Raw genomic sequence first — 27596 nt, 5'->3', positions numbered from 1 at the left:
TGGATGAATTTGGTAGGGTGTGCATAAGAAGAAAATTAAAGGTGAATACAGGAAAGAGTAAGGTTATGAGGATAACAAAAAGATTAGGTGATGAAAGATTGAATATCAGATTGGAGGGAGAGAGTATGGAGGAGGTGAACGTATTCAGATATTTGGGAGTGGACGTGTCAGCGGATGGGTCTATGAAAGATGAGGTGAATCATAGAATTGATGAGGGAAAAAGAGTGAGTGGTGCACTTAGGAGTCTGTGGAGACAAAGAACTTTGTCCTTGGAGGCAAAGAGGGGAATGTATGAGAGTATAGTTTTACCAACGCTCTTATATGGGTGTGAAGCGTGGGTGATGAATGTTGCAGCGAGGAGAAGGCTGGAGGCAGTGGAGATGTCATGTCTGAGGGCAATGTGTGGTGTGAATATAATGCAGAGAATTCGTAGTTTGGAAGTTAGGAGGAGGTGCGGGATTACCAAAACTGTTGTCCAGAGGGCTGAGGAAGGGTTGTTGAGGTGGTTCGGACATGTCGAGAGAATGGAGCGAAACAGAATGACTTCAAGAGTGTATCAGTCTGTAGTGGAAGGAAGGCGGGGTAGGGGTCGGCCTAGGAAGGGTTGGAGGGAGGGGAAAAAAAAAAAAAAACAAGTATGAAGATAATGCACTCATAAATGGAAAAGCAATTCTGAGCGAGAATTCAGCATACAGTTTCTGTATTCAGGTTAAGTACAGCAGTTATATTAAGGCACTGAAATAACAATTTACTGAGCTTGTGGTAAAAGATGTATTAGACACAGTAAACATTTATGATCCTTATGTTTAAGATACAGGTATGAGAAATGAAATTAATCAGATTTTAATTTAGTTCAAGCGGTGTTTTTGAAGGTATCAGTAGACAGATAGTTTCTTGATCCTTCAGATAGGTCGAGTCCTTTTATGTGCATGGAGTGATTCAAATATATTCAACACGAATCTCATATTTCCATAATAGTGAGCTATATATCACATTGGTACTATGCACCACATTGGTACTATGTACCACAATGGTACTATGTACCACAATTAACACTACATAAAGGTAGCCTACTATAATACTCTTCAATCTTCAGCTATGGTACAGTATATACAAGAGGATCTACTACAGCAAATCATCTGTAAATTCATTACCCAACAAAAATCCCGTATGTAAACAATATTGGAGTCATTGTGACTGCAGACAACACCTTCAGCATTCAAACACTTGAACCTACATAGCATACACGGTGTCCACATATACTGCTGTGCATATTTCATATACAGAACACTCAATGCAAATACTAGCCCAAGCCAAATACAATTAGTGGAGAGTTTCAATAAATCATGTGAGGATAATACAAAAAATAAATATTTTTTGGACATTCCATGAGCAAAATTTGGCCTGAGTAAACACTCTATGCAAGTCAAAAAGATCGAAATTTGGAACTTTCTTGAAGGATTGAGAAACCCTTCATGTCCTAACATCAAAAACACTGTCATAAAGCATCTTTTGAATGCAATGTAATAATCTAGCTGATTGATTAGATATAAAATTTGATATGTAATGGTCGTATGTTTTTATTATGTGTGATATTTTTTTACTACTAGTTTAGTCAAATTTTTCCTCGCTGCTTTAATTAAAAGTAATGTGCTTAAATATAAAAATCAAATATGCTAAATTCTCTTGAAATTACTGGTTTAACTAATAGTTATTCAATCCATATGTGTACTAGTAATAAAGTAGTTATAAGTACTAATATAATCTGCCTGAAATACCCTACATAATAAGGGGCTTTCCAAAAACCTTATACATACTACTGTATATCACCTTGGTAAAGCCCCATATATCTTAGAATATAACTGAATATACTATTAGCTTTACACTTGTACATGCATGTATGGCTTTGTTTATTGGTTGACTACACATAAGCTCATGTTTAACATTGACAAGACCATCTAATTGATGTTTGAGAACAAACCAACAAATGTCCAACTAAACGTTATGATTAACAGTTCTCCCATTGCTAAACAAACTGAAGAAAACTTCTTAGGTCTGTTCTAGACTGCAACTTAAAATTCAACACCCACATCATAAAGAAAGTATCCAAATTAGTTAGCATCCTCTCCAAGATACATTACTTTGTACCTTAAACAGCAAAACCTTACATTATACTACTGTCTAATATATCCTACCTCACCTATGTTATTTGTGCTGGGGGATCCATAACAGTAAATCACCTAAAGCCAATAATAACTCAACAAAAAGCAACGGTATGAATGATTACCCAGTCTACTGCCAGACAACACACTTCCCCACTCTGCAAAGATCTACTTAGTATACAAAGAATTCACTCATACTACTGTGCATATTACATATAAAGGACAATAAATTCCAATATCAAAATTCCAATATCAATCCTGCCCTGAAACACTCATAGGTATAATACTAGACACAAAATTTTGTATATTTCCCACGTCTGCTGACCTAGAAAATGTACAGAGAACCTTCACGGCGTGCATAACAGAGATAAAACACCTCAATTACTGGGAACGCTTGAAGTTCCTGAACCTGTATTCCCTGGAACGCAGGCGGGAGAGATACATGATTATATACACCTGGAAAATCCTAGAGGGACTAGTACTGAACTTGCACACGAAAATCACTCACAACGAAAGCAAAAGACTTGGCAGACGATGCAACATCCCCCCAATGAAAAGCAGGGGTGTCACTAGCACGTTAAGAGATCATACAATAAGTGTCAGGGGCCTGAGACTGTTCAACTGCCTCCCAGCATACGTAAGGGGGATTACCAATAGACCCCTGGCTGTCTTCAAGCTGGCACTGGACAAGCATCTAAAGTCGGTACCTGACCAGCCGGGCTGTGGCTCGTACATTGGTTTGCGTGCAGCCAGCAGTAACAGCCTGGTTGATCAGGCTCTGATCCACCAGGAGTCCTGGTCACAGACTGGGCCGCGGGGGCGTTGACCCCTGGAACTCTCTCCAGGCAAACTCCAGGTAATCATTGCAAAAACTCTGTGTGCATAAAAGGACCTAAAATGTGAAATTCTCTAATACATGAAAACTCATCACTCTCTGTCTGCCAGTTGCTTCAAAGCTACTGTTAAAAACACCTCCTTTCCCTAATGTGATCCTAACAACAATTAATTATGCTGAAGAATTCTTTGAACCTGTATTGTTCCTGTCTTTGTCTATCATTCATCACATGTACCTAGCTTCTTTCCTAATATATATCTAATTACACTTCTTATTCTCATATACAGTGGTCCCTCGCTTTTCGTAGTTCTCGGCAATCGTAAATTTCGCCAATCATAGGGGTATTTTCGTATAAACATGGACTCGCTTTTCATATGTTGACTCGCGAATAGTAGTTCGTCTGGGACGCATACGCACGGTGTGAGCTGGGGCGGCGTCCCTACCCAGCCAGTCTGGCATTGTTTACCAGTGAGTGAAGGTCCCCTCAAGTGCTCCTACGAAATATTTCATAATCCACTCATTTTAGTGCTTGCAATTACTAAATAAGCTACCATGGCTCCAAAGAAAGCTTCTAGTGCCAAGCCTGTGGTAAAGAAGGTGAGAAATATGTACAGTGACTAAGTCTTGGGCCATTTTCGGGAAGTGTTAAAGAGACGCCAGAAACAGAGCTCTCTCCACAGTTACTTTGCGAGACAGGACTAGAGTGACTCTCAAGGTGGTCCTAGTGGCATTAAGAAACAGAGAAGAGAAGCAACCCCAGAGAAGCAATTGGTACCTGAGGTGTTGCTGGAAGGGGATTCCCCTTCCAAACTGTAAACAATCCAATCTCTCTCCTCCTCCAGTCTCCCATACACTAAGAAGAATCTCCAATAAAGGTAAGTGTTATACTGTTAATGTTTCATTCATATGTACTATATGTATATTTCAAGTAAAAAATTTTTTTGTTTTAATACTACTGGGTGTCAGGAACGGATTAATTGTATTTACATTATTTCTTATGGGGAAAATTGATTCGCAAATCGTAAATTTCGTTTATAGTAACGGCTCCAAGAACGGATTAATTACGAAAAACGAGGGACCACCGTACTTGTAATCATTCATAATTTAATTTTAAGGCTGCCCAAAATGCTATATCAAGGGGCTTTCTATAAAGTAATAATACACTATATGTCAATCACCTTAATTGTACAATATACTGTATTCCAGTTTATAGAAATAAAGTTTGTTTATGTGCATGTATGTACATACAAGTGAAATGTAGTGAATCTTACCAATGTGTATGTGCATAAATATCTACATTACCACGTGACTGTTTTATTTGCTTCTAATTCAAATTACTCTACATATAAGACTGTGCAGTGGTGCACTTAGGAGTCTGTGGAGACAAAGAACTTTGTCCTTGGAGGCAAAGAGGGGAATGTATGAGAGTATAGTTTTACCAACGCTCTTATATGGGTGTGAAGCGTGGGTGATGAATGTTGCAGCGAGGAGAAGGCTGGAGGCAGTGGAGATGTCATGTCTGAGGGCAATGTGTGGTGTGAATATAATGCAGAGAATTCGTAGTTTGGAAGTTAGGAGGAGGTGCGGGATTACCAAAACTGTTGTCCAGAGGGCTGAGGAAGGGTTGTTGAGGTGGTTCGGACATGTAGAGAGAATGGAGCGAAACAGAATGACTTCAAGAGTGTATCAGTCTGTAGTGGAAGGAAGGCGGGGTAGGGGTCGGCCTAGGAAGGGTTGGAGGGAGGGGGTAAAGGAGGTTTTGTGTGCGAGGGGCTTGGACTTCCAGCAGGCATGCGTGAGCGTGTTTGATAGGAGTGAATGGAGACAAATGGTTTTTAATACTTGACGTGCTGTTGGAGTGTGAGCAAAGTAACATTTATGAAGGGATTCAGGGAAACCGGCAGGCCGGACTTGAGTCCTGGAGATGGGAAGTACAGTGCCTGCACTCTGAAGGAGGGGTGTTAATGTTGCAGTTTAAAAACTGTAGTGTAAAGCACCCTTCTGGCAAGACAGTGATGGAGTGAATGATGGTGAAAGTTTTTCTTTTTCGGGCCACCCTGCCTTGGTGGGAATCGGCCGGTGTGATAATAAAAAAAAAAAAAAAAATAAGACTGTCAATCTTGAAGTTTGATGGAAGTGATATTATGGTATCTTCATTTTCTTGGAAGTACATACAAGTATTTTTTGCTTTTACAAAGATTTAAATAATAAATAATGAACAATGAGGACATCTATATTATCCTCTATCTATGAAACCTCCAAATAATATACACCACATTGTGTTAATACAATGTCTACTTTTTTTTTTTTTGTTATAGCTTAGTTGTGCTTGATATTATATGTATGCTCTTTATTTATACAATAATATTTTTTACATTGTCCTTTATTACTGCATATGCAGTAGCACAGTGTCATATATTTTTTAGACAGCCTATGAAATACAATAACTCCATAAGGAAATTACTCAAAAGAAATATGGCATGTTACCTGGAGACCTGGAGTTTACCTGGAGAGGGTTTTAGGGATCAATGTCCATGCAGCTCGGTCTGAGACCAGGCCTCATGGTGGATCAGGGTCTGATCAACCAGGCTGTTACTGCTGGCTGCATGCAAACTGACGTACGAACTGGGTTGTGGTTCGTACATCAGTTTGCATGCGGCCAGCAGTAACAGCCTGGATGATCAGACTCTGATCCATCATGAGGCTTGGTCTCAGACTGAGCTGTGTGGACATTGGCCCCTAAAACCCTCTCCAGGTAAACTCCAGGTCTCCAGGTAACATGCCATGTTTCTTTTGAGTAATTTCCTTATGGTTATTGTATTTCATAGGCTGTCTAAAAAATATATGACACTGTGCTACTGCATATACAGTAATAAAGGACAATGTAAAAAATATTACTGTATAAAGAAAGAGCAAGTGATAGAATTGCAATACAGTAACTGTAGTGTTAACAATATGAATGTCTGAATGATACTACGATTTGAATGCAAATTAGAGTACTGTATGCTATGTTAAATTTTGAGTTTCTCATGAAGATCTTAACCCTTTGACTGTCGAAGGGCCCAATCCTGAAGTTGCTCCTGGTGTCGCAAAATATTCGAAAAAAAAAAAAATTATTTTTTCTTATGAAATGATAGAGAATCTTTTTCCGATTGTAAAAACACCAAAAAAACGAAATTTGATGGAAAACTGACGGAATTACGCTCTCGCGAAGTTAGCGACTTCGGCGATATTTAAAAATCGGCAATTTCGCCCACTTTGAGCCCTATTTTCGGCTAATTCCGTTATTCCAGTCAACCAAACTCATAACTATTTCTTCAGAACTCTATTTTTTCTATCGATTGAGCACAAGAAACTGCCCATTTACCGATTTCAACTACCCAATAACATGGTCAGAAATTTACAATTTGGCCAATTTCACGAAAATTAAAAAATACGACAATTTCAAAATAAGGTCCAGAATGAACAATGCAGACATTCCTGGCTCTAAAATAAGATTTTCTTTGTTCATCAGTCATGTCTCCAGGTCCCTGTGATATTACTCTTGCTTTTTATTTTGAAATTTTATTCAAACAAAAAATAGAAGATTTACTGTTATGCAGACTACTGCAATACTGTAATAATTGTAAAAATTACATCAACCCATTCATGACTGCGTATTAGAATGGCTATTTGGACATTTATTGGACAATGACATCATTTGTTTACTTTTGAACATCGGCAAAAATCAAACATTTCCCGTGCTTTGTGCTCCATTTCCAGGTTCTTTTTATAGTAAAATTAATCAAAATCACCTCCATTTCTATAATATAGTTTCCATTCTATCAAATGAGACCATGAAAACGAGAATACAACCACAAATACTATACGAAAATAGACCACAAAGTCGGCATTTTAATTAAAAAAAAAAACGGTCGGAGTTTTTTTTTTCTCATTATGCACTGCGTGCTCCAGGATTTTTTTTATGTGGTGCACACTGACCACACAGACCCATTCTCTCACATGTGGGCCTACTAGCTTTCTCCTGCCTGATTTGAAGCCGCTAGAATTTATGAGTATATATACGTCAAACACGGTACCTCACAAACGTATATATACGGCCGCGACAGTCAAAGGGTTAAACACACTGAGACACTTGAGTAGGGAATTAGTTAGCAGTAACCTGACCTCTCTTAAGAACCTGTGTTGAACAGGTCTGTATGCTCCCACGACAAACCAATGAACACACATGGCAATTAAGCTGTTGTACTAGGGAGATCACATAGCTATGTATCCTTTAAATATTACTCGAATTGTATTAATATGGCCAATTTTAAATATGGCTGCATATTCTGACATGTTATACTCTCTTAAAAAGCTTTAAGTAATGCATTATTTCATAAACACAATTCAAAAAAACCTCCATTATTGAACAGTGTATGGAAAGACCTTCATAGCACGTTACTCAATTTTAATGCACTTTTTAAATTACGTTCATAAAATATTACACTGCATACAGGAACTTTACAAGAGAGCTTATTGTATATCATTCTGTCAGTGTTAGTATTAAAATTCAGTAAGAAATATTTATCGGAGAAGTGACAAGATTACAATGACGAGACAGTCGCCTCAGTTTGCAACGAGCTGGCCATTACCAGCAAGTTTCTTGTTTTTAAAGGGTTGGGGAAAATGGGTTGTTTTAAATTATGCTGTTTATTTCTCGTATACCTGCAAATGATGTGCACATGATGCCTCCATACAAATATCGTTTTAACATGAGAGTTTAGCTTTCTGATTATCCGATGGAGTCCAAGACAATGTTGATGGCTTAAAGTCAAAAATAAAATATCACCTAATTCATTTTTGTGAAATGCATCTGTCATTAAGTAAAGGATACATGTATGCAACATGTATACAGTACTGTAAACCCTTGATATCATGCACTAATTGGGAGGATAATCCAAATGTTTGTTAAGTCAGAATAATATTAAAAATTAGAAAAAAGCACTAAGTGCTCTATTGTATAGTTAACACAGTATAGTACCATATATTCTATTTACAGATATATTACAATATTATTATTATAATCAAAAGACGTGCTAAATCTACAATTGTCATACAGTGATATACATTACAATAAATATTGAAAATAAAGTACAATTTATCCATTGGATTTTGCCCATTATTTTAAAAGTGAGTTATATTGAGGTTCCATTACTTCAGAAGTTTACTAAACTCTCTTGAACACTATTATGCTATACAAAATAGTTAAGTAATTGGGTGTAGTAATGATAATTATTGCAATATTTAATACATGAGCTTTGCTAACACTGACAATATGTATGCATTATACTGTAAGACTATGGAGAACACTGGACTACTTTTCAAAGTGGCCAAGACTCAAGAGCTCAACTTTAAGTATTGTTGGTGGCCATTATTAGTACACTGTATATTTATAGTGGACAAGTTAACTGGTAACTGGGAGGTAATTAGGTTTGATTCATGAAAGGAAAGCTCCAATTCTTTAAATCTGAAACCTTTCAAGTGCATCAAGACACCCCCTTGAAGAATGTGTTAGTGTCCAGAGCGAAACAGTGTCCCACTAATAAATGGCATGACAAAGATGTATGATGAGTATGACAACTGCCTTATCAGAGGTACACTAAGAACCATTCACAACAAGGCAGAGAAAGGTTGATGGGAAACTTCGATGACAGTCTTTTTTTTTTTTAATTCGAACTTGAAAAAGTGTCTAACCACATTGTCAAGCCACAGTATGACCAGCCAGAGAAATTTTTTGAAATAAACTGTAGTGAATCCATGCCAAGATTTATTAATCAGAGTGTGCTCATTTAGATGGCTTCTAATAATATCAGCTATAACTGATATTTATTGTCAGCTGTAGAAAACTGAAATAGAAAAAAACTACCCTTGAGTCTACGAAAGTCAGACAGTGTGGCCTATTTCTGTTGCATTCCTTAGGTCCTCTTCCCTAGCATGTAACCCACAAAAGTCAATTAACTTTTACATATCAACTGGCTGATAGGTAAACAAGGACAGTAGATGCAGGGAGACCTGCTCATGCATCTTGCCTTGCCTAGAATTTGAAACTCCCATTTTTTTTTTCTAGAGTGAGCCAAACACTTATTGCTGAGTTACAAGAGCCCTCAAACCTGCTTTCTAGCAATCAATAGCTATAATTTTCATAAGAATTTCAGTTCAACAGTTCACAGTGACTTTCTGGAGAGTAAAAAAAAAAATCATAATTAAATAATAAATAGCTATACAGTACTTGTAGACAATGATCATCCAGTACTTTTGAAGTACACGTATTCAATCACAAGTAGAGGATGTTGGTGAAAAAGGGAGCAATGCAGTAAAGCCCTTTATTTGTACAATGTCTCATCTAAAATTAGGCTTTGTCAAAAATGTATATACAGCCTCTCCTCACTTAAAGACAGAGTTCCATTCCTAAGACCACATTGGTAAACAAATTTGTCATTAAGTGAGGAGCAAACTATAATGGTAGTGGGTTTGTGTCAACTATCTTTTATATTGTTTTAATGTTACTTTTGCACCATTTATAACATTTCTGGTATATTTTTAAATATTTATACAGTAGTGTACTGTACATTGTAATAAACAGAAAAGAGGAAATGAGCTCTAATATACATCATTTGGGTATGCATCCTGGTCAGAGAGCCCATCGTAAGTCTGAGTCATCGGTAAACGAGTATGTTGCTAAGTGAGGAGAGGCTGTACTTGATACAGTCCAATGCTGGGTGAAGCATTGTACAAAAAACAAGGAACTTCAAAGCATTTATGTCTTTTTTTCATAAACTGTCGGCATCTTGCCATTGTCTCCTGCACTGGATGTCGATTTGTTTTGTAGATTATTACTGTATTCACAGACAGCACTAAACCCACAAGGGTCACCCAGTAGTACACAGTAGAAATGGCACAGATGGAAGAGAGAGAGATGTCGAGAGGTAAGATGTCGGAGAAAGAAGGAAAGGGATACAGCTGATGTAGGAAACTGGTGTCATATAAGAAATCACAGCAAATCTGCATTGAAGGTGCTACTGTCAGACTTGTTTATGAGAAAATTTAAAAAAAATAACAGAACTTTTCCTGCTATCCTATATACTAAAATATTTTTGCATGAAAGTTATCCTAGTTCAGTAGATGAGAAAGCCATACATACATACCTGTATACAGTATAATATGCTACATATAGAAATTAAATCTAGGCAACTGAACATGTTCATGCAAACTTTTTTATGAAGCCTACAACAGTTTCTAAAAGAGGTATGTTAGTAACTAATATATTTGACTATTATTATGCTAAAAGATGACCATGTAACCCTGGATACAAATCTGCAGTATTGTTAAACTAAGAGATAATTCAACAAGTTACGTATGATAATTATTGTAATACATGAAGATCAAAGTGTTGCTTTTACAGTGGTCAAGAGGAAAGTGAATGTATTGATGACATACTATAGGAGCCTTCTTTATTTACTTACTGATCAACCTTTGATATGAGGGCATGAGCACGCCAGGCATACGGATATTAGGCTCGGAAGATTCCATGGTTTGCCAGGTTAATGCTTAATGATGGTAACCAGTGTTCCACTTTACCAAAGGACAACTGCTGTAAAGATATGCACACCTTGTATCCTCAGGTTTTATTAACAAAAGTCATTTTGACTTATTTAGTTATTAATTAAAACCTCTGATACACTGCAGGTATGATAAAGATTTCATAAATTATCACAGCAGGTATTGTTTGCTTTTTATTAGTAAAAATAATGAGACAAAAATCTTAATGCAAAAACATTTTCTGAGTAATAAAGAAAAATAAGCAGCTAATAATTGGTAGCAGGAAACAACATATGGAACTTTGAATGTTGAAAATTAAGTAATTTAATTGGTAACCTGTAAACTCAGGCTGTGGTCCCTGACTTCTAAATCTAGGCTATGGTCCTGGAGTTCTAACTCTGGGCTATGGTCCTGGAATTCTTATTCTAGGCTATGGTCCCTGAATTCTGACTCTAGATTTTGGTCCCAGAATTCTGACTCTAGGCTATGGTCCCAGAATTCTGACTCTAGGCTATGGTCCCAGAATTCTGACTCTAGGCTATGGTCCCAGAATTCTGACTCTAGGCTATGGTCCCAGAATTCTGACTCTAGGCTATGGTCCCAGAATTCTGACTCTAGGCTATGGTCCCAGAATTCTGACTCTAGGCTATGGTCCCAGAATTCTGACTCTAGGCTATGGTCCCAGAATTCTGACTCTAGGCTATGGTCCCAGAATTCTGACTCTAGGCTATGGTCCCAGAATTCTGACTCTAGGCTATGGTCCCAGAATTCTGACTCTAGGCTATGGTCCCAGAATTCTGACTCTAGGCTATGGTCCCAGAATTCTGACTCTAGGCTATGGTCCCAGAATTCTGACTCTAGGCTATGGTCCCAGAATTCTGACTCTAGGCTATGGTCCCAGAATTCTGACTCTAGGCTATGGTCCCAGAATTCTGACTCTAGGCTATGGTCCCAGAATTCTGACTCTAGGCTATGGTCCCAGAATTCTGACTCTAGGCTATGGTCCCAGAATTCTGACTCTAGGCTATGGTCCCTGTTCTAACATTAGCAAAAACCAAACAGCTGCTACATGATGTGCCATTTTGTAATACTTGATTTCTTATCAAAACTGTATATTAAGTAATTACATACATAAAAAAAAATATTATGGATACTGTGCATAAAGAAATTGTTTTTTACAAACCAGTTTCTGAAGTACAGAATTGTCATTAGTTTTATTCAACATCACATAACTAATATCCTAAATACTGGGTCTCCAAAAGATGGTCAGCCCTCCATATTCTCAGTGTCTCAGTACAGTACAGCAAATTCTTGACTTACGAATACGTTCAGAATCTTCTGTATTGTGTATATCATTACTATATCATTATTGTGTATAATATCATTATATCATTATACACAATACAGAAGGTCCCCAATGTGTTCATAAGTTGAAGACATACAGTACTCTAAATTTTCTCGGATTTTCATAAGTCAATGTTTTTACTGAAAGGTTTTCTCTTTCAATAACTGTGAATATTCACAAATTTCTTGTGCCCATATTTTTTTTTGGCTTGGTGTACTATCCCTACACTGGAAATCAACCAAGATTTTCTTTTAAATGTGCTCAGTTTATTTCCCACATTTTTTGTTTAGATCATGATTTTTGTGACTGCTAATTCTAATGAAGTTCAAACGTATTTAGAGATATAGTATGGATTCAGAGCCAAAAATTGAGCTAAAATCTGAAAAAAAAATAATCGACAGCATTCACTGAATTCACTAGGATTATATCTACAGTGAATTTGGAGAGCTCATTCTTCTACTTTACCTTCACAGTATGAAAATAATCAGCAAGCATACTAACTTTTGCTAGCATTTTCTCCCAGTGGGAATCAACTTGAGAAGTGCTTTGATATCCATCATAAAATAGTGGTTTAGAAACTATATTTTGGCTGGGAAAAGGAAGACACTGTGAGGTCTTTAGCAGCACTGAACATAATGTGTTCTCACGTGCCTGTCTAAACCCAAACAGAAACTACATGAAAATAATAGGCTCCAAAAAATATGGAACATTCTGTCAGAAGATGCAAATGGTTCCCAAAATGGACTGCATCTAGTGGCTTTCTTTTGTGCTTAAAAATATTTTATTACGTACAAGTAAACTACATTTAGTAATACTGCAGAAAGAAATAAAGTTTATTTTATCTTCAGACTGCTTCAAAAATAGTTAAAAAGATCCAGTTTAATGTAAACTTCCACAGATCAAGTTTAAGTGTCTAATACAGTATAATATATCTAATTACATACTGTATACTTGTTTATCCGAATGCCAGTCACCATTCATACTCATATGCATACTGCCACCAATATGTCCTATGGCTTGGTAGGCAACACTCTCACCTCACGCACCGAGTGTCTGTGGTTCAATCCCCGAATAGGTGGAAATCCTGAGCGTGTTTTCTTACACCTGCTGCCCCCATTCACCTAGCAGCAAGTAGGTACTTGTGTGTTACTCTACTGGTGTGGATTGCATCCTGGGGGACAAAATTAAAGGACCCCAATGGAAATAAGACAGATAGTCATTGATGATGCACTGACCTTCTTGGGTTATCCTGGGTGGCTAACCCTCTCGGTTAAAAATCTGAACATATCTTAATAATTATTAAAACTAAAATAGTAAATACGTTTGGTATTGCTATCTCTTCACAGCAACACTGCTGTTTTAAGTCTTATTAGTTAAAATTATTACATTTAATTATATTATTTTTAGATAGTTATATTAAACTTACTAATCAGACAACTTAATTATATTTAGTGTTTAGCACTCCAATAACTTAGCATCAGTTATATATCAAGTTCTCTAGTTCTAAGTTCTAGTCTTAGTTGATCAGAAATACTCTACATAATCACAGGGCATTTCATAATGCAGGAAATAAATGTCACTTAATTTTGTAACATTTGGGCACTTTTTTGAGATATATTTATATTTTGTTGTAAGCCAATGTCCATGAACCACTGAGAGCTACAGAATTCTGGCTCGCCTACTAATGATAAAATAAATTTTTATTGATTGTAAGAACAAGTCATGATTATTGTAGACTACATTCAGTAAAGTTTCAAATATCATTCAGTTTACCAGCAACATTTAGTTTATCATTCAGTTTACCAACATCATTCAGTTCACCAACACCACTCAGTTTACCAGCAACATTCAGGTTATCAGCAACATTCAGTTTACCAACATCATTCACTTCACCAGTAACATCAGGTTGTCAGCAACATTCAGTTTACCAGCAATATTAACCCCTAAACGGCCCAAACGTATATAGTATACGTTCTTACCACTAGCACCCCAAACGTATATATACGTTTTATTTTTCCTGCCTCCAAATTTGGCATGATTGGCCTGAGATGCCTGGTCAGCCTAGAATGGGTCTGAACACTCGGTGTGCACCATATTAAAAAATCTGGAACCACTTAGTACCTTGTGGGAGCGCCAGTTAAACTGAGCGCCAGCTAGAGCAAACAGTGCGGCAAACACCATGGATTCACTGATCTCCCCTTTTAAGAGGAAAGTGATGTTAACCCCAAGTTTAGGGTCTGTCTATCTGTCTCTGTCTATCTGTGTCTGTCTATCTGTGTCTATCTCTGTCTGTCTCTGTCTATCTGTCTCTATCTCTTTTTATCTGTCTCACAGGTACACACAAATACAATTATACATAGTGTAAATTACCTAGGATAACCTAAAAAATCCAAAGTGCTATACTGTGCTTGTAGATATAATGCATAAGAATACCTGTTGGTTCACAGTGGCTCTCTCTGAGACAGAGAGAGAGAGAGACAAGCAGAGAGACAGAAAGAGACAAGCAGACAGAGAGACAGATAATCAGAGACAAACATACCAGCTCATCAAATGTTACCCCTTATCTGTGCACTCTCGCTGGCACCCATCAAATGTCATCCCTTATCTCATCTTATCTCTGCACCCTCGCTGGCGCCCATCAAATGTCATCGCTTATCTCATCTTATCACTGCCCTCCCGGATGCTTGTCTTACACATTGCTTCAAGGGAACTTCTTCCTTCTTCTTCTTCTTCTATACTCCCGTGTATCCAAAACATTGCTGGGACTTATAAATACTTTGTATATATTCCTAGACAATAGTAAATGACCAAGGAAGGTGTAAATGTCCACCTGTCAATGTGTTTGTGATAATCTGAGTACAATTTCAGTGTAGCTAATATTAGTGTCAGAACAAAGATTGGTTCTGTTCTGATAATTACAATAAATTGTAATTATCAGAACATAAAAATTATATAAATATAAAAATGAGAAAAAATGGTATATTGGCAACACTTCTGCAAGTGGCAGAACTCGATGTTGCCATCAGGTGAGCATTAAGTGCCAACTTTGCAGCCTCATATCTCAGTAAGTATTTACCCTAATTTTTTTTATTTTAATCCTATAACACTTAAAAAATTTTTCTCTTTATTTCAATGAAAAAAAATTATTTTTCAAAATATTCAGGGCACTGGGTGAGAGAACGTACATATACGTTTGGATCATTTAGGGGTTAAGTTAACCAAAAACATTCAGGTTACCAGCAACATTCACCTTACCAGCAACATTCAGCTTACCAGCAATATTCAGCTTACCAGCAACATTCAGGCTACCAGCAACATTCAATACATCACATACACACCAAAACAACACCTTACTGATCTTTCTAAACAACCGTAGAACAAGAACAGCTTACAAAAGGAAGGAATAAATGCTGTAATTAATGGCTAATTTAAGCAATTCCCATATGTGATACAGTAAACAGTATCTCCTGTAGTTATGGAAGCATGTTCTTGATGGAATGCATTTTGTATGTTAAAATCACATTGTTTTAGAGTGCAAAAGTGTATTGATATGGGTGAAAAGTAAAACTATGGAGGTACAAGCAGCCTTTAAGCCAGAGCTACAGTACCTTCTAAACCCAGTCAGGCAGAGTCCCTGCATGTCTTCAGTCAGTAGCATATTCAATAAAAAATTTTTTTAAGTCCAAATGGCATGCTCTCGAGAATTCTGAAGAAAAAGACAACAAACGATGCAGAACAAGCTTCTAGAGGGCCAAAGTTTTGCTCTGTGTAGAGCTTTATGGAGTCAAGACTTAATAAAGCTCTACACAGAGCAAAACATTTTCCCAGTAAAAGAGCTTATGCTACTTTGTGTATCTTTTCTTCACAAATGCTGTTTTATTTTTATTTAAGAGCCTCTCTCTGCATCACTGCACATTAACAATGGCAAGCAAGATTACTAGAGCAGTAATGCTAAAAGTTGGAAGATGGTAAATCAAGAATCTGTGAAAATGACATAGCAATATTATCAATAGTATCGAGGGAGAAAAGTATGAATGCTGAGAACATAAGCAAGAATCTGTGACAGTGATGAAGAAAATACTGGAGTAAATGCTTTGATCAAAGTTAAAGAAAACTGCAATATCAGCTTCTATAATCCCTGTGATATACCTGTAACAGACTTCAAGGGTTTTCTACCCTCGTAATGTGGTGTGTGGCCAGAAACAGCCTGTTAAACCCAGCTGTTGCTGCTGGCAGTCTGCTGGCTCACATAGCCATCACAGCCTGGTTGATGCGGTACTTTGCAAAAGTCATGGTCCAATTTCTTCTTGAAGACTTTTGCACTTGCTACGGCAATATTTCTGATATTTGCTTGTAACAGAATGTGGAGTCTTGGGCCATGGATGTTCTCTTTATGTATCTATGGCATCTTTGCATTTCACTGGGTTAATTTTACACTTTTCCCCCATATCTCTCACTCTGTTAGATTATGGAAGAGTGAAGACAAGGGACCAGGCCCTTAAGTATCTTTCATACATCTTCTCTTCTCCAATCCAGAGAACACATTCCAAGCACTAATGAGACATTTCAAATAGTTTAGATGCTTTATTGGCTCTATATAGGCAGCAAACTATGTATATTTTTCAGCTCTGATATGTCTCCTGCCTTGAAGGAAGCTTAACAAAATACTGTACAATATTCTAGACATGAGGGTACAGGAGATTTGAATATTATCTTCACTGGCATTACTTCTCTTTGTCTTAAGAGTTCTCCTTATCCATTGTGTCATTATTTTCTAGCCTTCACTGCATTTGCCTTATTTTTTCTCTCATAGGTTCCCTGACATTATTACACTTCTCAAATCTTGTACATGATCCAATTGCTCTATGACATGGTTCTCCTGTGTTGTGTATCCAGTGCTCATTTTGAATTCTTCATTCTTTCCATATCTGAATTGTTGGAATGTCAACGCTGATCATTTTCTTACTATCCTTTGCTCACTGAAGACTTTAGTGATATCTGCCAGCAATTTTTCCACAGCTTCTACCAAGGTGCCAGGACTGTGCCTTTGGTTACTGAGCTTTTTACTTTGCTAAGGCTAGATTTTTGTTGTTTATTACTACTGTTTGTGTTTTAGTTAGAAAACTGAACATTCACTTTCCTACTTTTCCCTGTTATACGTGTTGGTCTCATTTTATGGGGGCAATAACTCCTTGATCATGTCAAATGCCTTATCAAAGTTTGCTTAGACCACATATGCATTTTAGTGTCCTTCCAAAGCCTCTGTGATCTTGATATAATGATCTAATAGGTGTGACAAATATGACCTTCCAACTCTAAATCCATGTTGACTTAGGTTGTACAGGTATGTTTTACCATAAAAATTATTAATTAGGCATCTCACCACCCTCTCAAATACAATGTTACCTTCAGCATGATGGAATAAAGAGGTGAATGCTTTGAATGTGTACAGGCAGGCCCCGCTTTATAGCGCTTTGTTTTATAGCATTTCACTAATGCAGTGGCTTTCATTTGTACTCATTCTTCATTTATTCAGACTTCCTACAATAAATATATTCACCACTTGGTAAATAATGTGTGTAATGTACAAGAATTTTTGAGGCCTAGCTATATATTTGATAATGTAAACATGTTATTAAGCAAAAAGGTTAGGTTTCACTTGACAGTGATTTTCACTTTTCAGCAGTAGCCCAGAACCTAACACACTGTGTAAACAGGGCCTGCCTGTATACATTACTGGATGCTCAGTCATCAGTGAGGGAGTTGGCTGCACTGCCTAACTACTAATATAGGCAGTTTGGAGGGATATATTGTGTATCTTTATATGTGTATGCTTCTAAACTGTTGTATTCTGAGCACCTCTGCAAAAACAGTGATAATGTGTGAGTGTGGTGAAAGTGTTGAATGATGATGAAAGTATTTTCTTTTTAGGGATTTTCTTTCTTTTTTGGGTCACCCTGCCTCGGTGGGAGACGGCCGACTTGTTAAAAAAAAAAAAAAAAAAAAAAAAGTTTTACATAATATACAGTACTTTAAAACTGTCAAATTTAAGTTTCATGTAAACTTAAATAAAAAAATCTTATTTTTACTGTGGACACTCGAGAAATTATCGCATGAAAGGAAGTATTTCAATTTTTATAAATTCTTCCAAAAAAAGCAAACTGGGACATACACAGGCCAAAATCAATGCATCCTTTACTTTAAATGAGACTGATCAGTTTTTAAGAAAATAAGTTATATGTAAGCTTAAAGTACACAACATACAAATTTTTAACAATGGTCTTGAGGGCACATAGATATTATAAGCATATAAAAGATTATAATGTTGATTTAACCCAGCATAACTTATTTCTCATCAGGAAAGACATTCTCCAATTATTTCACATAAACCAATTTGATTAATAAAATTGGCATATGACAATTTACACAACTAACATTACGATATTGTTTTTCTCCTGAGGACAACACATCAGCACTAAACGTTTAAAGTTGGCCAGAAGTTTAATTTTCCAGTTATTGGAGAGAATCCAACAAAATCTGTGCCTACACAGCCTAAACCCATGAAACATACCATCTATTTCATAAGATGTATCAGCCACTGAAGAGTGATGTCATTCACAAGCGTTATATTTAAATCAGAGGAAAATGCTAAACCCTTCGGGGTTATGTACAGCATATGGAATGGGAAGCATTTAAATTTGATCCAAGCAAGGCGAAGATAAGTTCAATTCCTTGACTCAAGAGCCCCTCACTAGTATCAAGGCAAAATAATGCAAGAGTGAAAAATAACACTATACATTATTATGGGAACAAAGGTAGCCAAATGGCATCTATACACTCCATTAAATATACCAACATTCTTCTAAGTAGGATATACTATTGTGAAAATTTTGAAGCAGATCAAGGGAGCTTGCCTCCATTTATCACAAGGAAATAAAAGTTGGGAATTACCTATGTATATGTAACACTGGGTATTGGGCACTCATGCATGGAAGCAGTCCGCTGAATCTTAGCACTGAAAATTTGAAATCAATCAAATAAAAGATTTTGAGTAATAAACAGAAATTTGTGTTAAGCCAAATGGAAATGTTATTAGAGTATGTTTCAAAAAAAAAAAAAAAAGACAGTCTTCCCCCTTGTTTTAACTGCCATAAAAATGATACCTTTTTTTTTAAAGTTTCATTTTCTTACTTACATTATACCTAAATTCTCTACAATCCTATAAGAAAAATAACTGATTTTGATCTTTCAAGAAATCCAATATGATAAACTGATTTAAAAATAGACAAACTGGCACCCACACAGCCCACAATTAACACAAAAATACTTCCTAAATATTTAAGAAAAATCTGCATTTAGGGTATGAAGCCAATCAGAAGAAGCATTCTTTAGATTTTATAGGGGAAATAATTTACAGTACTTAATAAAATTGGCAAATTGAAATTTACAGAGCTCAAAGTCAATGAAAAGCTTCGTTTTAGTAAAGCTCACCAATGCTGAAAGTTTGAAGCCAATCAGAAAAGACATTCTCCAGTAACTGATCCGATTCAGTAAAATTTCAAATTTACACCTTCTCAGATGAAACTTATGAGGTATCAGCTTTCTTATAGAATACATCATCAAGAACATTTTGAGGCCAATCAGAACCGTTCTTTAGCTAATGAGTAAAAATAAATTTGACAAACTGAGACTCAGGCCGTCCAATAGCAGCGTGTTCAGGAAAAAATACAAATGGAGAAAATTTACAGCTGCTCAGATCAGTCATTCTCCAGTTATGGCACAGATTCCAAAAATTCCAAGTTTTTTACTATTTTACTACATCAATAAATTTGCCTACATGCAAACAAAACACAATGGCCCTAATATGCATCAGCCATTCAATACTGAAGCCGTTCAAAAGCAGTTAACTAAAATTTATTTACGTGATTTAACAGGAATAATTTTTTTTTACACTATTTTACATATTTTACTCTCAGCCTTTGTTGAATTATGATTAACCTTTTCTAAATATTTGAAGCTATGGCACTGAAGGTTTTCAAAGTTATCTGAGATATTCCAGTATGCTGGGAATGGGTTCAACAACTTTAGTCATAAGTCAGTGCTGGATCAGCCGGGCTGTGGCTCGTACGTTGGACTGCATGCGGCCAGCAGTAACAGCCTGGTTGATTAGGCCCTGATCCACCGGGAGGCCTGGTCGTGGACCAGGCCGCAGGGATGTTGATCCCCGGAATAACCTCCAGGTAGACTCCAGGTATGGGGCATGTGGACACGCTAATTACAGTGGACCCCTGCCTTACGATGGCACTGCGTTTTGTTAAATCCGCCATACGATACATTTAAACGCAAAAATTTTGCCTCGCCTGACGCTAAAAAACTCGCCTCACGCGATTCGTCCGGGACGCGTCCCACGTGTGGCTTCAGCTGCCCCGTGGGTGCCAGTGTTTACAAGCCAGCCAGTGCAGTCATATCCAAGCATACATTCGGTACATTTCATATTATCACAGTGTTTTTAGTGATCGTAGCTGCAAAATAAGTCACCATGGGCCCCAAGAAAGCTTCTAGTGCCAACCCTGTGGTAAAAAGGGTGAAAATTACTATGGAAATGAAGAAAGATAATTGCTAAGTACAAAAGTGGAGTGCGTGTCTCGGACCTGGCCAGGTTGTATACCAAACCCCAATCAACCATCGCTACTATTGTGGCCAACAAAACGGCAATCAAGGAAACTGTTCTTGCAAAAGGTGCAAGTTTGTTTTCGAAACAGAGATCGCAAGTACTCAAAGATGTTGAGAGACTGTTATTGGTGTGGATAAACGAAAAACTGATAGCAGGAGATACCATCTCTCAAGCGATCATATGTGAAAAGGCTAGAAAGTTGCATGACGATTTAATTAGAAAAATGCCTGCAACTAGTGGTGATGTGAGTGAATTTAAAGGCCAGCAAAGGTTGGTTTGAGAGATTTAAGATTCGTAGTGGCATACATAGTGTGATAAGGCATGGTGAGCTGCCAGTTCGGACCAAAAAGCGGCTGAAAAATATTTGCAGGAATTCAAGGACTACATAGACAGTGAAGGACTGAAACCTGAACAAGTGTTTAATTGTGATGAAACAGGCCTGTTTTGGAAGAAAATGCCAAACAGGACCTACATTACTCAGGAGGAAAAGGCACTCCCAGGACATAAGCCTATGAAAGACAGGCTTACTCTCTTGATGTGTGCTAATGCTAGTGGTGATTGCAAAGTGAAGCCTTTATTGGTGTATCACTCTGAAACTCCCAGAGCATTCAGGCAAAGCAATGTCCTCAAGGCAAATTTGTGTGTGCTGTGGAGGGCAAACACTAAGGCATGGGTCACTAGGGACTTTTTCAATGACTGGTTACACCATGCATTTGCCCCCACTGTGAAAAATTACCTCCTGGAAAATAAATTGGACCTTAAGTGCCTGGTATTAGACAATGCTCTTGGTCATCCTTCAGACTTGGCAGAGCGACTTTCTGGGGACATGAGCTTCATTAAGGTCAAGTTTTTGCCTCCTAATACCACTCCTCTCCTGCAGCCCATGGACCAGCAGGTTATTTCTAACTTCAAAAAACTCTACACAAAAGCTATGTTTCAAAAGTGCTTTGAAGTGACCTCAGACACTCGATTGACTCTAAGAGAGTTTTGGAAAGATCACTTTAGCATCCTCAGTTGTGTAAACCTTATAGGTAAGGCTTGGGAGGGAGTGACTAAGAGGACCTTGAACTCTGCTTGGAAGAAACTGTGGCCAGAATGTGTAGACAAAAGGGATTTTGAAGGGTTTGAGGCTAACCCTGAGAAGCGTATGCCAGTTGTGGAATCAATTGTGGCTTGGGGAAGTCCTTGGGGTTGGAGCTTGCTGGGGGAGGATTTGGAAGAGTTGGTGGAGGAGAACAATGAAGAACTAACCACTGATGAGCTGCAAGATCATCTTCAACAGCAAGAGGCCAGACCTGAGGAAACTGCTTCGGAGGAGGGGAGAGAGAAATTGAAGAAGTTGCCTACTTCAAAGATTAAGGAAATGTGTGCAAAGTGGCTTGAAGCGCAAACCTTTATGGATAAAAATCACCCTCAGACAGCTATTGCAAGCCGTGCTGGTGACTATTACAATGACAATATTGTGAACCACTTTAGACAAATCATAAAGGAACGAGAGGTACAGAGCACTATGGACAGATATGTTGTGCGACAGAGGTCCAGTGACTCTCAAGCTGGTCCTAGTGGCAGTAAAAGAAGAAGGGAAGTAACCCTGGAAAAGGACTTGCTACCTAAAGTCCTAATGGAAGGGGATTCCCCTTCTAAACAATAACAACTTCCACACTCTCCCCTCCTCCCATCCCATCAATCTTCAATAAAGGTAAGTGTCATGTACAGTATTCTATTCTTAGTAGAGTAGTATTAACTGTGCATGTCTTCTTCAGTTTGTGTGTATTAAAATTAATATTTCATGTGGCAAAAATTTTTTTTTTCAGACTTTTGGGTGTCTTGACAGATTAATTTGATTTCCATTATTTCTTATGGGGAAAATTAATTCGCCTTACAATAATTTCGGCTCATGATGAGCTCTCAGGAATGGATTAACATTGTAAGGCGGGGGTCTACTGTATAAATCTTGTCCTTGTCAATGTACAAAAGCATTAAAAATTTGAAGCTGATTATCTGAGATGTTACTGAGTAATGATCAACATATAATAAAAAAGTTGGAGGAAGAAAAAGAAATAAAATAAAGGCATCTTCTTAACCCTTTCACTGTCTCATACATAGATTTACGTCATTGACGCCAGGGTCGCTTACATATGCATCTATGTTTTGAGCTCAGCTTACACAGAGAAACTGTGAGCGGTAAATTTTGCAAAATTTCAGGTGTTTTCTAGGATGGTTTTAATGGTTTTATTGGCTGTTTCTTACTATCATTTGATAGAATTGAAGCCATGCTACTGAAACAGATAATTTTGTTTTGTTTCAGGACTGGAATTTGTTTGAATTTGGGCTCAAAGTAGCAGAAATATTCAATTGTTGACAACTTTCCTGAGGATGGGTAAGGCCATCTACATTCCCCAGTGTTTTGAGGGTTTTTACTAGGTCAGATTCAATTATTGGGAAGCTGTAAGCTATGAACAATCATTCCTGGTTATATTTTATTATCCAAAAAATAGGGTAAATCAAGCAAAAATATCAAACAAAATATCTAATATTTTGTTCGATAATGAATTCAAAATGAAGGGCAAATGTAATATAGGACAGACCTGAGGAAGTGATTACTGAACATAGGATATGAGGTTTTTAGTGTCTGGAATGTCCACTATTATTTCAGACTGTTTATAAATTTGAATTTTTTTAATGTTGTATAAAATCTGCCAAAATATCAACTTTTGTGCACTTTATATGTTAGTTCTGATAGTTGAAAGGGTGATTTCTTGTTCTCAGCTGATAGACTGGAAGGCATTCTAGTGAAATAGTTAAGAATTTGGTAAAACTGAGCAATGGAATTTGGCTAAAAATAGGACTCAGAATGGGCAAAATTGCCAATACATAAATTATATCTAGTTTTCCATCAAATTTCATATTTTTGTTGTCATTACATTCAGAAAAAATGTTTTCTACCACTTCAGGATTTTTATTTCTAAATTCCAACACTGTAAGCCCTTTCAATTTTGGGGCTTCCAACAGTGAAAGGGTTAAAGGTCCTCCTTTAGGTACACTAAGTACACAAGTACATCAGTTTAAGATTTTTTCCTCAAGAAACTGGTTGGGTTAGAATAGGTCGGGTTAAGTTAGGTTAGATTAGGTTGGGTTGGAGTAAGTTGCATTGGGTTTATTGACATTATTTTATATCTACACAGGTAAAAACTGTCTCAGTTATATAACCACATCAATTTGAGATGATTTTTGCTAAAAAAAAAAAAAAGTGCTGAATTGGGACCTGGAAAAAAGTTTGTTAACATTGGGATCAATTGAGTTACATTAGTATTTTGGGTGTTTCCACATTTCCACCAATAAAAACAATGTCAATTACATAACTACATCGCTTTCAGACAATTCTCCATGTGAAATAATGCTGAAATGGGACCAGAGAATATAGTACAAGTTGACCAATAATTTTCCAGGACCGACTAAACCTCTTGTTTCCATTTTAAATTTGTGAGTTAGTTGTGAGTTAATGTAAGATACAATACAGTATACGTATATGCACTGTATGTGTTAATTCCTATATTCTTAGAGTTTGTCACTACTGATACCAGTAACTGTGTAGTTTCAACTTTTAGAAAAACAGTAAAAATTGGTTTTAAATGTTAAGTAATGTTGGATTTCATGATAAGATTTTATGGTGTTATAGTGTTGTTGGTATTATTGGCTTGTTTTTAGTGTATTTATCAGACGGAACTAAAAACACTGCTAGCAGAGAATACAGTGTCATTATTTCCGCTTGTTGGCTTCTGTTAGTCTGAGGTTTAATGTGATGAATAACAGGACCAGCCAGTCACTGTGTACTTGTATCTATATATAAAAAAAAAAGATTGTAATTTCAACTGTTATATGTTTTATGTTGGTGTCAATTTTGTTCTTAAAAGTTTCATTTATCGATCTTTGGCTCATTTACATAAAACTGACCACACCACACATTATTAATAATAGCAGGATATTCATAGGGAAGCACTTAACCAAAAGAGATTATACAGTGCCTAGGAAGTGGGAGCTAATCACATTTGATCCAAGGAATAGGAGAGCAGCTCAATTTCCTTGGATCATGAACCCTTGAAGTGTTAAGTTCCCCCCCCCCTCCCCAACCCTTTTGCAAAGACAACCACACAACCTCATGCAACTACAAGCATTACTGTTACAATAATATTAAGAAACAAGCTAAACCCGTATGAGCACTACCATACAGCGTTAGTGAAAAAACACGCTCACCAACACGAAAATAAAATTCTTCTTTATTGTGTTAGGTCTTGAATATAGCACAAGTGTCCTTGTTAAAGGCTGAGTGTTACAAAGCTTCATACATCCACATGACTAACTAGACACATGACACACTGCCTCGCTTCTCTTTTTCGACGAGAAACAGATCAAGTCTTCCTCTTATTCTTCTTCTGTTGGGTTTCAGGGCCACTAACAGCATACGCCGTAAACAGATCAATTCTTCCTCTTCTGTTTTTTTGCTCTTAGTTGGGTTTGTCAGGGCCACTGACAGCTTACGCAGTATCGAACCCGATGGAAATAAGTCACTCTGTCTGACTTTTTTTGGGTTATCCTAGGTTCTCTACACATATGCTGCTATGTATGATAATTCTATGTAACTGTATTTGTGTATACCTGAATAAACTTACTTACTTACTTACTTACTTACTTCCCGATTCTTCTTTCTATCTTTCTTAGTTGGGTTTATCAGGGCCACTGACAGCTTACGCAGTATCGATTTATTCATTGTATTCCAACAGACTGATAATTTTCAGAGTGAAATCTATTATAATTTAATATTTGTGGAAACTTATTCGGTCCTAAAGTTCCACAAGGCAAATACGTCGTATGAAGGCCTTAATATTCCACGGAAAGGCCATCTGAGTTTTGCGAATCCTCACATCTACCCAAAACACATACATACACCCCGGTTGGCGAAGGTGGTTGGGAGGTACATATTAATTGATAGATTTACCCTTCAAGGAAGAGGTAGGTAGTTTATACTGTTAGTAAACTAATATTAGGATTATTGAGGCAACTGTAGATAATAATAATAATGTAGATCTAAGACCTTAAAGTAGGTAATAATAGGCCGGTAATATAGGCAAACACTAGGTTACGTTAGCTAGCGAGAACTGGCAGCCTCAAGTTTGAACAGCGGGGCACGGGGTTTGAGAGACGAGTGCCTCCTACAACGAGACGGCAAACTTGACACACCGCAGTGAACAGCAGGGCGGCGCCCCCACGTGTCTTCACATACTAGACCTGGGGAAATCTGGTGGAGGCACCTCGAAGTACCGTAAATGCCCTCCTCCGTCAGGCCCGTACAATAAGACAAGACCTCCCTTTCTTTCTCAGTATTCTGGCCAGTTTATGGGGGAAATTGCGAGTTGAACTGTGGGTCTTTGTGCAGTCGGACGCCCAGAGACCAGTACGTACCGGCGTCCCCTCTTGTTGCGCTTAGAAGCTAGTGTCACTTCCTGCATAGTTATACTAGGGGATACACACCCCCTTGGAATCAGGAATTTCTAAGGTGCAGGCAGGTCACTAATACCGACTGAATATTGCAGGAATTAAGGTTCCCGGCTGCACATGGTTTGAAGGGGAAGTCCAGAGGGGCTAAAGCTTAGGGAGGTTGAAGACTGGGATATATTCAACACCAAGTTAGTCCTTTATTCGTGCATGCAGGCGAGATTTCTTGCAACAAGCCCCCAGATGCAACGTCCCAACAATTCCAGGAACAGGTGTTGAAAATTGACCTCTGGAAAATCTTCCAGCTCCTGTCCCCAACATCTTGCTCCTGGGGGATTTCAACTTGAGGCACCTAAAATGGAGGAATATAGCAAATAATGTTGTTGCAGTGGTAACACCAGGAGGCAGCTCAGACGAGAACTCACACACACACAGACTTTTAAGTCTCTGCACAAAATTCAACTTACAGAACACAGAGAGTAGTCGTCAACAGAGTAAAGTCCGAGGCAGCTACGGTGAAAAGCTCTGTTCCACAAGGCACAGTACTAGCTCCCATCTTGTTCCTCATCCTCATATCCGACATAGACAAGGATGTCAGCCACAGCACCGTGTCTTCCTTTGCAGATGACACCCGAATCTGCATGACAGTGTCTTCCATTGCAGACACTGCAAGGCTCCAGGCGGACATCAACCAAATCTTTCAGTGGGCTGCAGAAAACAATATGAAGTTCAACGATGAGAAATTTCAATTACTCAGATATGGTAAACATGAGGAAATTAAATCTTCATCAGAGTACAAAACAAATTCTGGCCACAAAATAGAGCGAAACACCAACGTCAAAGACCTGGGAGTGATTATGTCGGAGGATCTCACCTTCAAGGACCATAACATTGTATCAATCGCATCTGCTAGAAAAATGACAGGATGGATAATGAGAACCTTCAAAACTAGGGAGGCCAAGCCCATGATGACACTCTTCAGGTCACTTGTTCTATCTAGGCTGGAATATTGCTGCACTCTAACAGCACCTTTCAAGGCAGGTGAAATTGCCGACCTAGAAAATGTACAGAGAACTTTCACGGCGCGCATAACGGAGATAAAACACCTCAATTACTGGGAGCGCTTGAGGTTTCTAAACCTGTATTCCCTGGAATGCAGGAGGGAGAGATACATGATTATATACACCTGGAAAATCCTAGAGGGACTAGTACCGAACTTGTACACAAAAATCACTCACTACGAAAGCAAAAGACTTGGCAGACGATGCACCATCCCCCCAATGAAAAGCAGGGGTGTCACTAGCACGTTAAGAGACCATACAATAAGTGTCAGGGGCCCGAGACTGTTCAACTGCCTCCCAGCACACATAAGGGGGATTACCAACAGACCCCTGGCAGTCTTCAAGCTGGCACTGGACAAGCACCTAAAGTCAGTTCCTGATCAGCCGGGCTGTGGCTCGTACGTTGGTTTGCGTGCAGCCAGCAGCAACAGCCTGGTTGATCAGG

At 37.8% G+C, this 27596-nt stretch overlaps 1 protein-coding gene across 21 annotated transcripts in view; it reads right to left on the bottom strand.

Annotated features, from left to right (window-relative positions):
• Positions 1–25111, bottom strand: part of LOC128694132 (uncharacterized) — a 54829-nt gene extending 29718 nt beyond the window's left edge. For 2 of the 21 annotated variants that reach the window (XM_070093708.1, XM_070093727.1), the window contains exons 1-2: positions 24852–25105; positions 10503–10630 (exon numbers count right to left, since the gene is read on the bottom strand). In XM_070093708.1, coding sequence (XP_069949809.1) covers positions 10503–10569 — 67 coding nt within the window. In that variant the 5' untranslated portion in view covers positions 10570–10630; positions 24852–25105. Of the gene's footprint in view, positions 1–2813; positions 3037–10502; positions 10631–14044; positions 14427–14462; positions 14479–18874; positions 18939–24851 lie in introns of those variants that run through there. The other 19 variants (XM_070093707.1, XM_070093721.1, XM_070093709.1 and 16 more) reach the window with 18 other exon arrangements.
• Between the last annotated feature and the right edge of the window lie 2485 nt (positions 25112–27596).

The sequence above is a fragment of the Cherax quadricarinatus genome, chromosome 43 (genome assembly GCF_038502225.1).
Source record: "Cherax quadricarinatus isolate ZL_2023a chromosome 43, ASM3850222v1, whole genome shotgun sequence".
Classification (NCBI taxonomy): Eukaryota; Metazoa; Arthropoda; class Malacostraca; order Decapoda; family Parastacidae; genus Cherax; species Cherax quadricarinatus.
The sequence above is the reverse complement of the archived record's forward strand: the minus strand, read 5'-3'. Positions and strand labels throughout refer to the sequence as shown.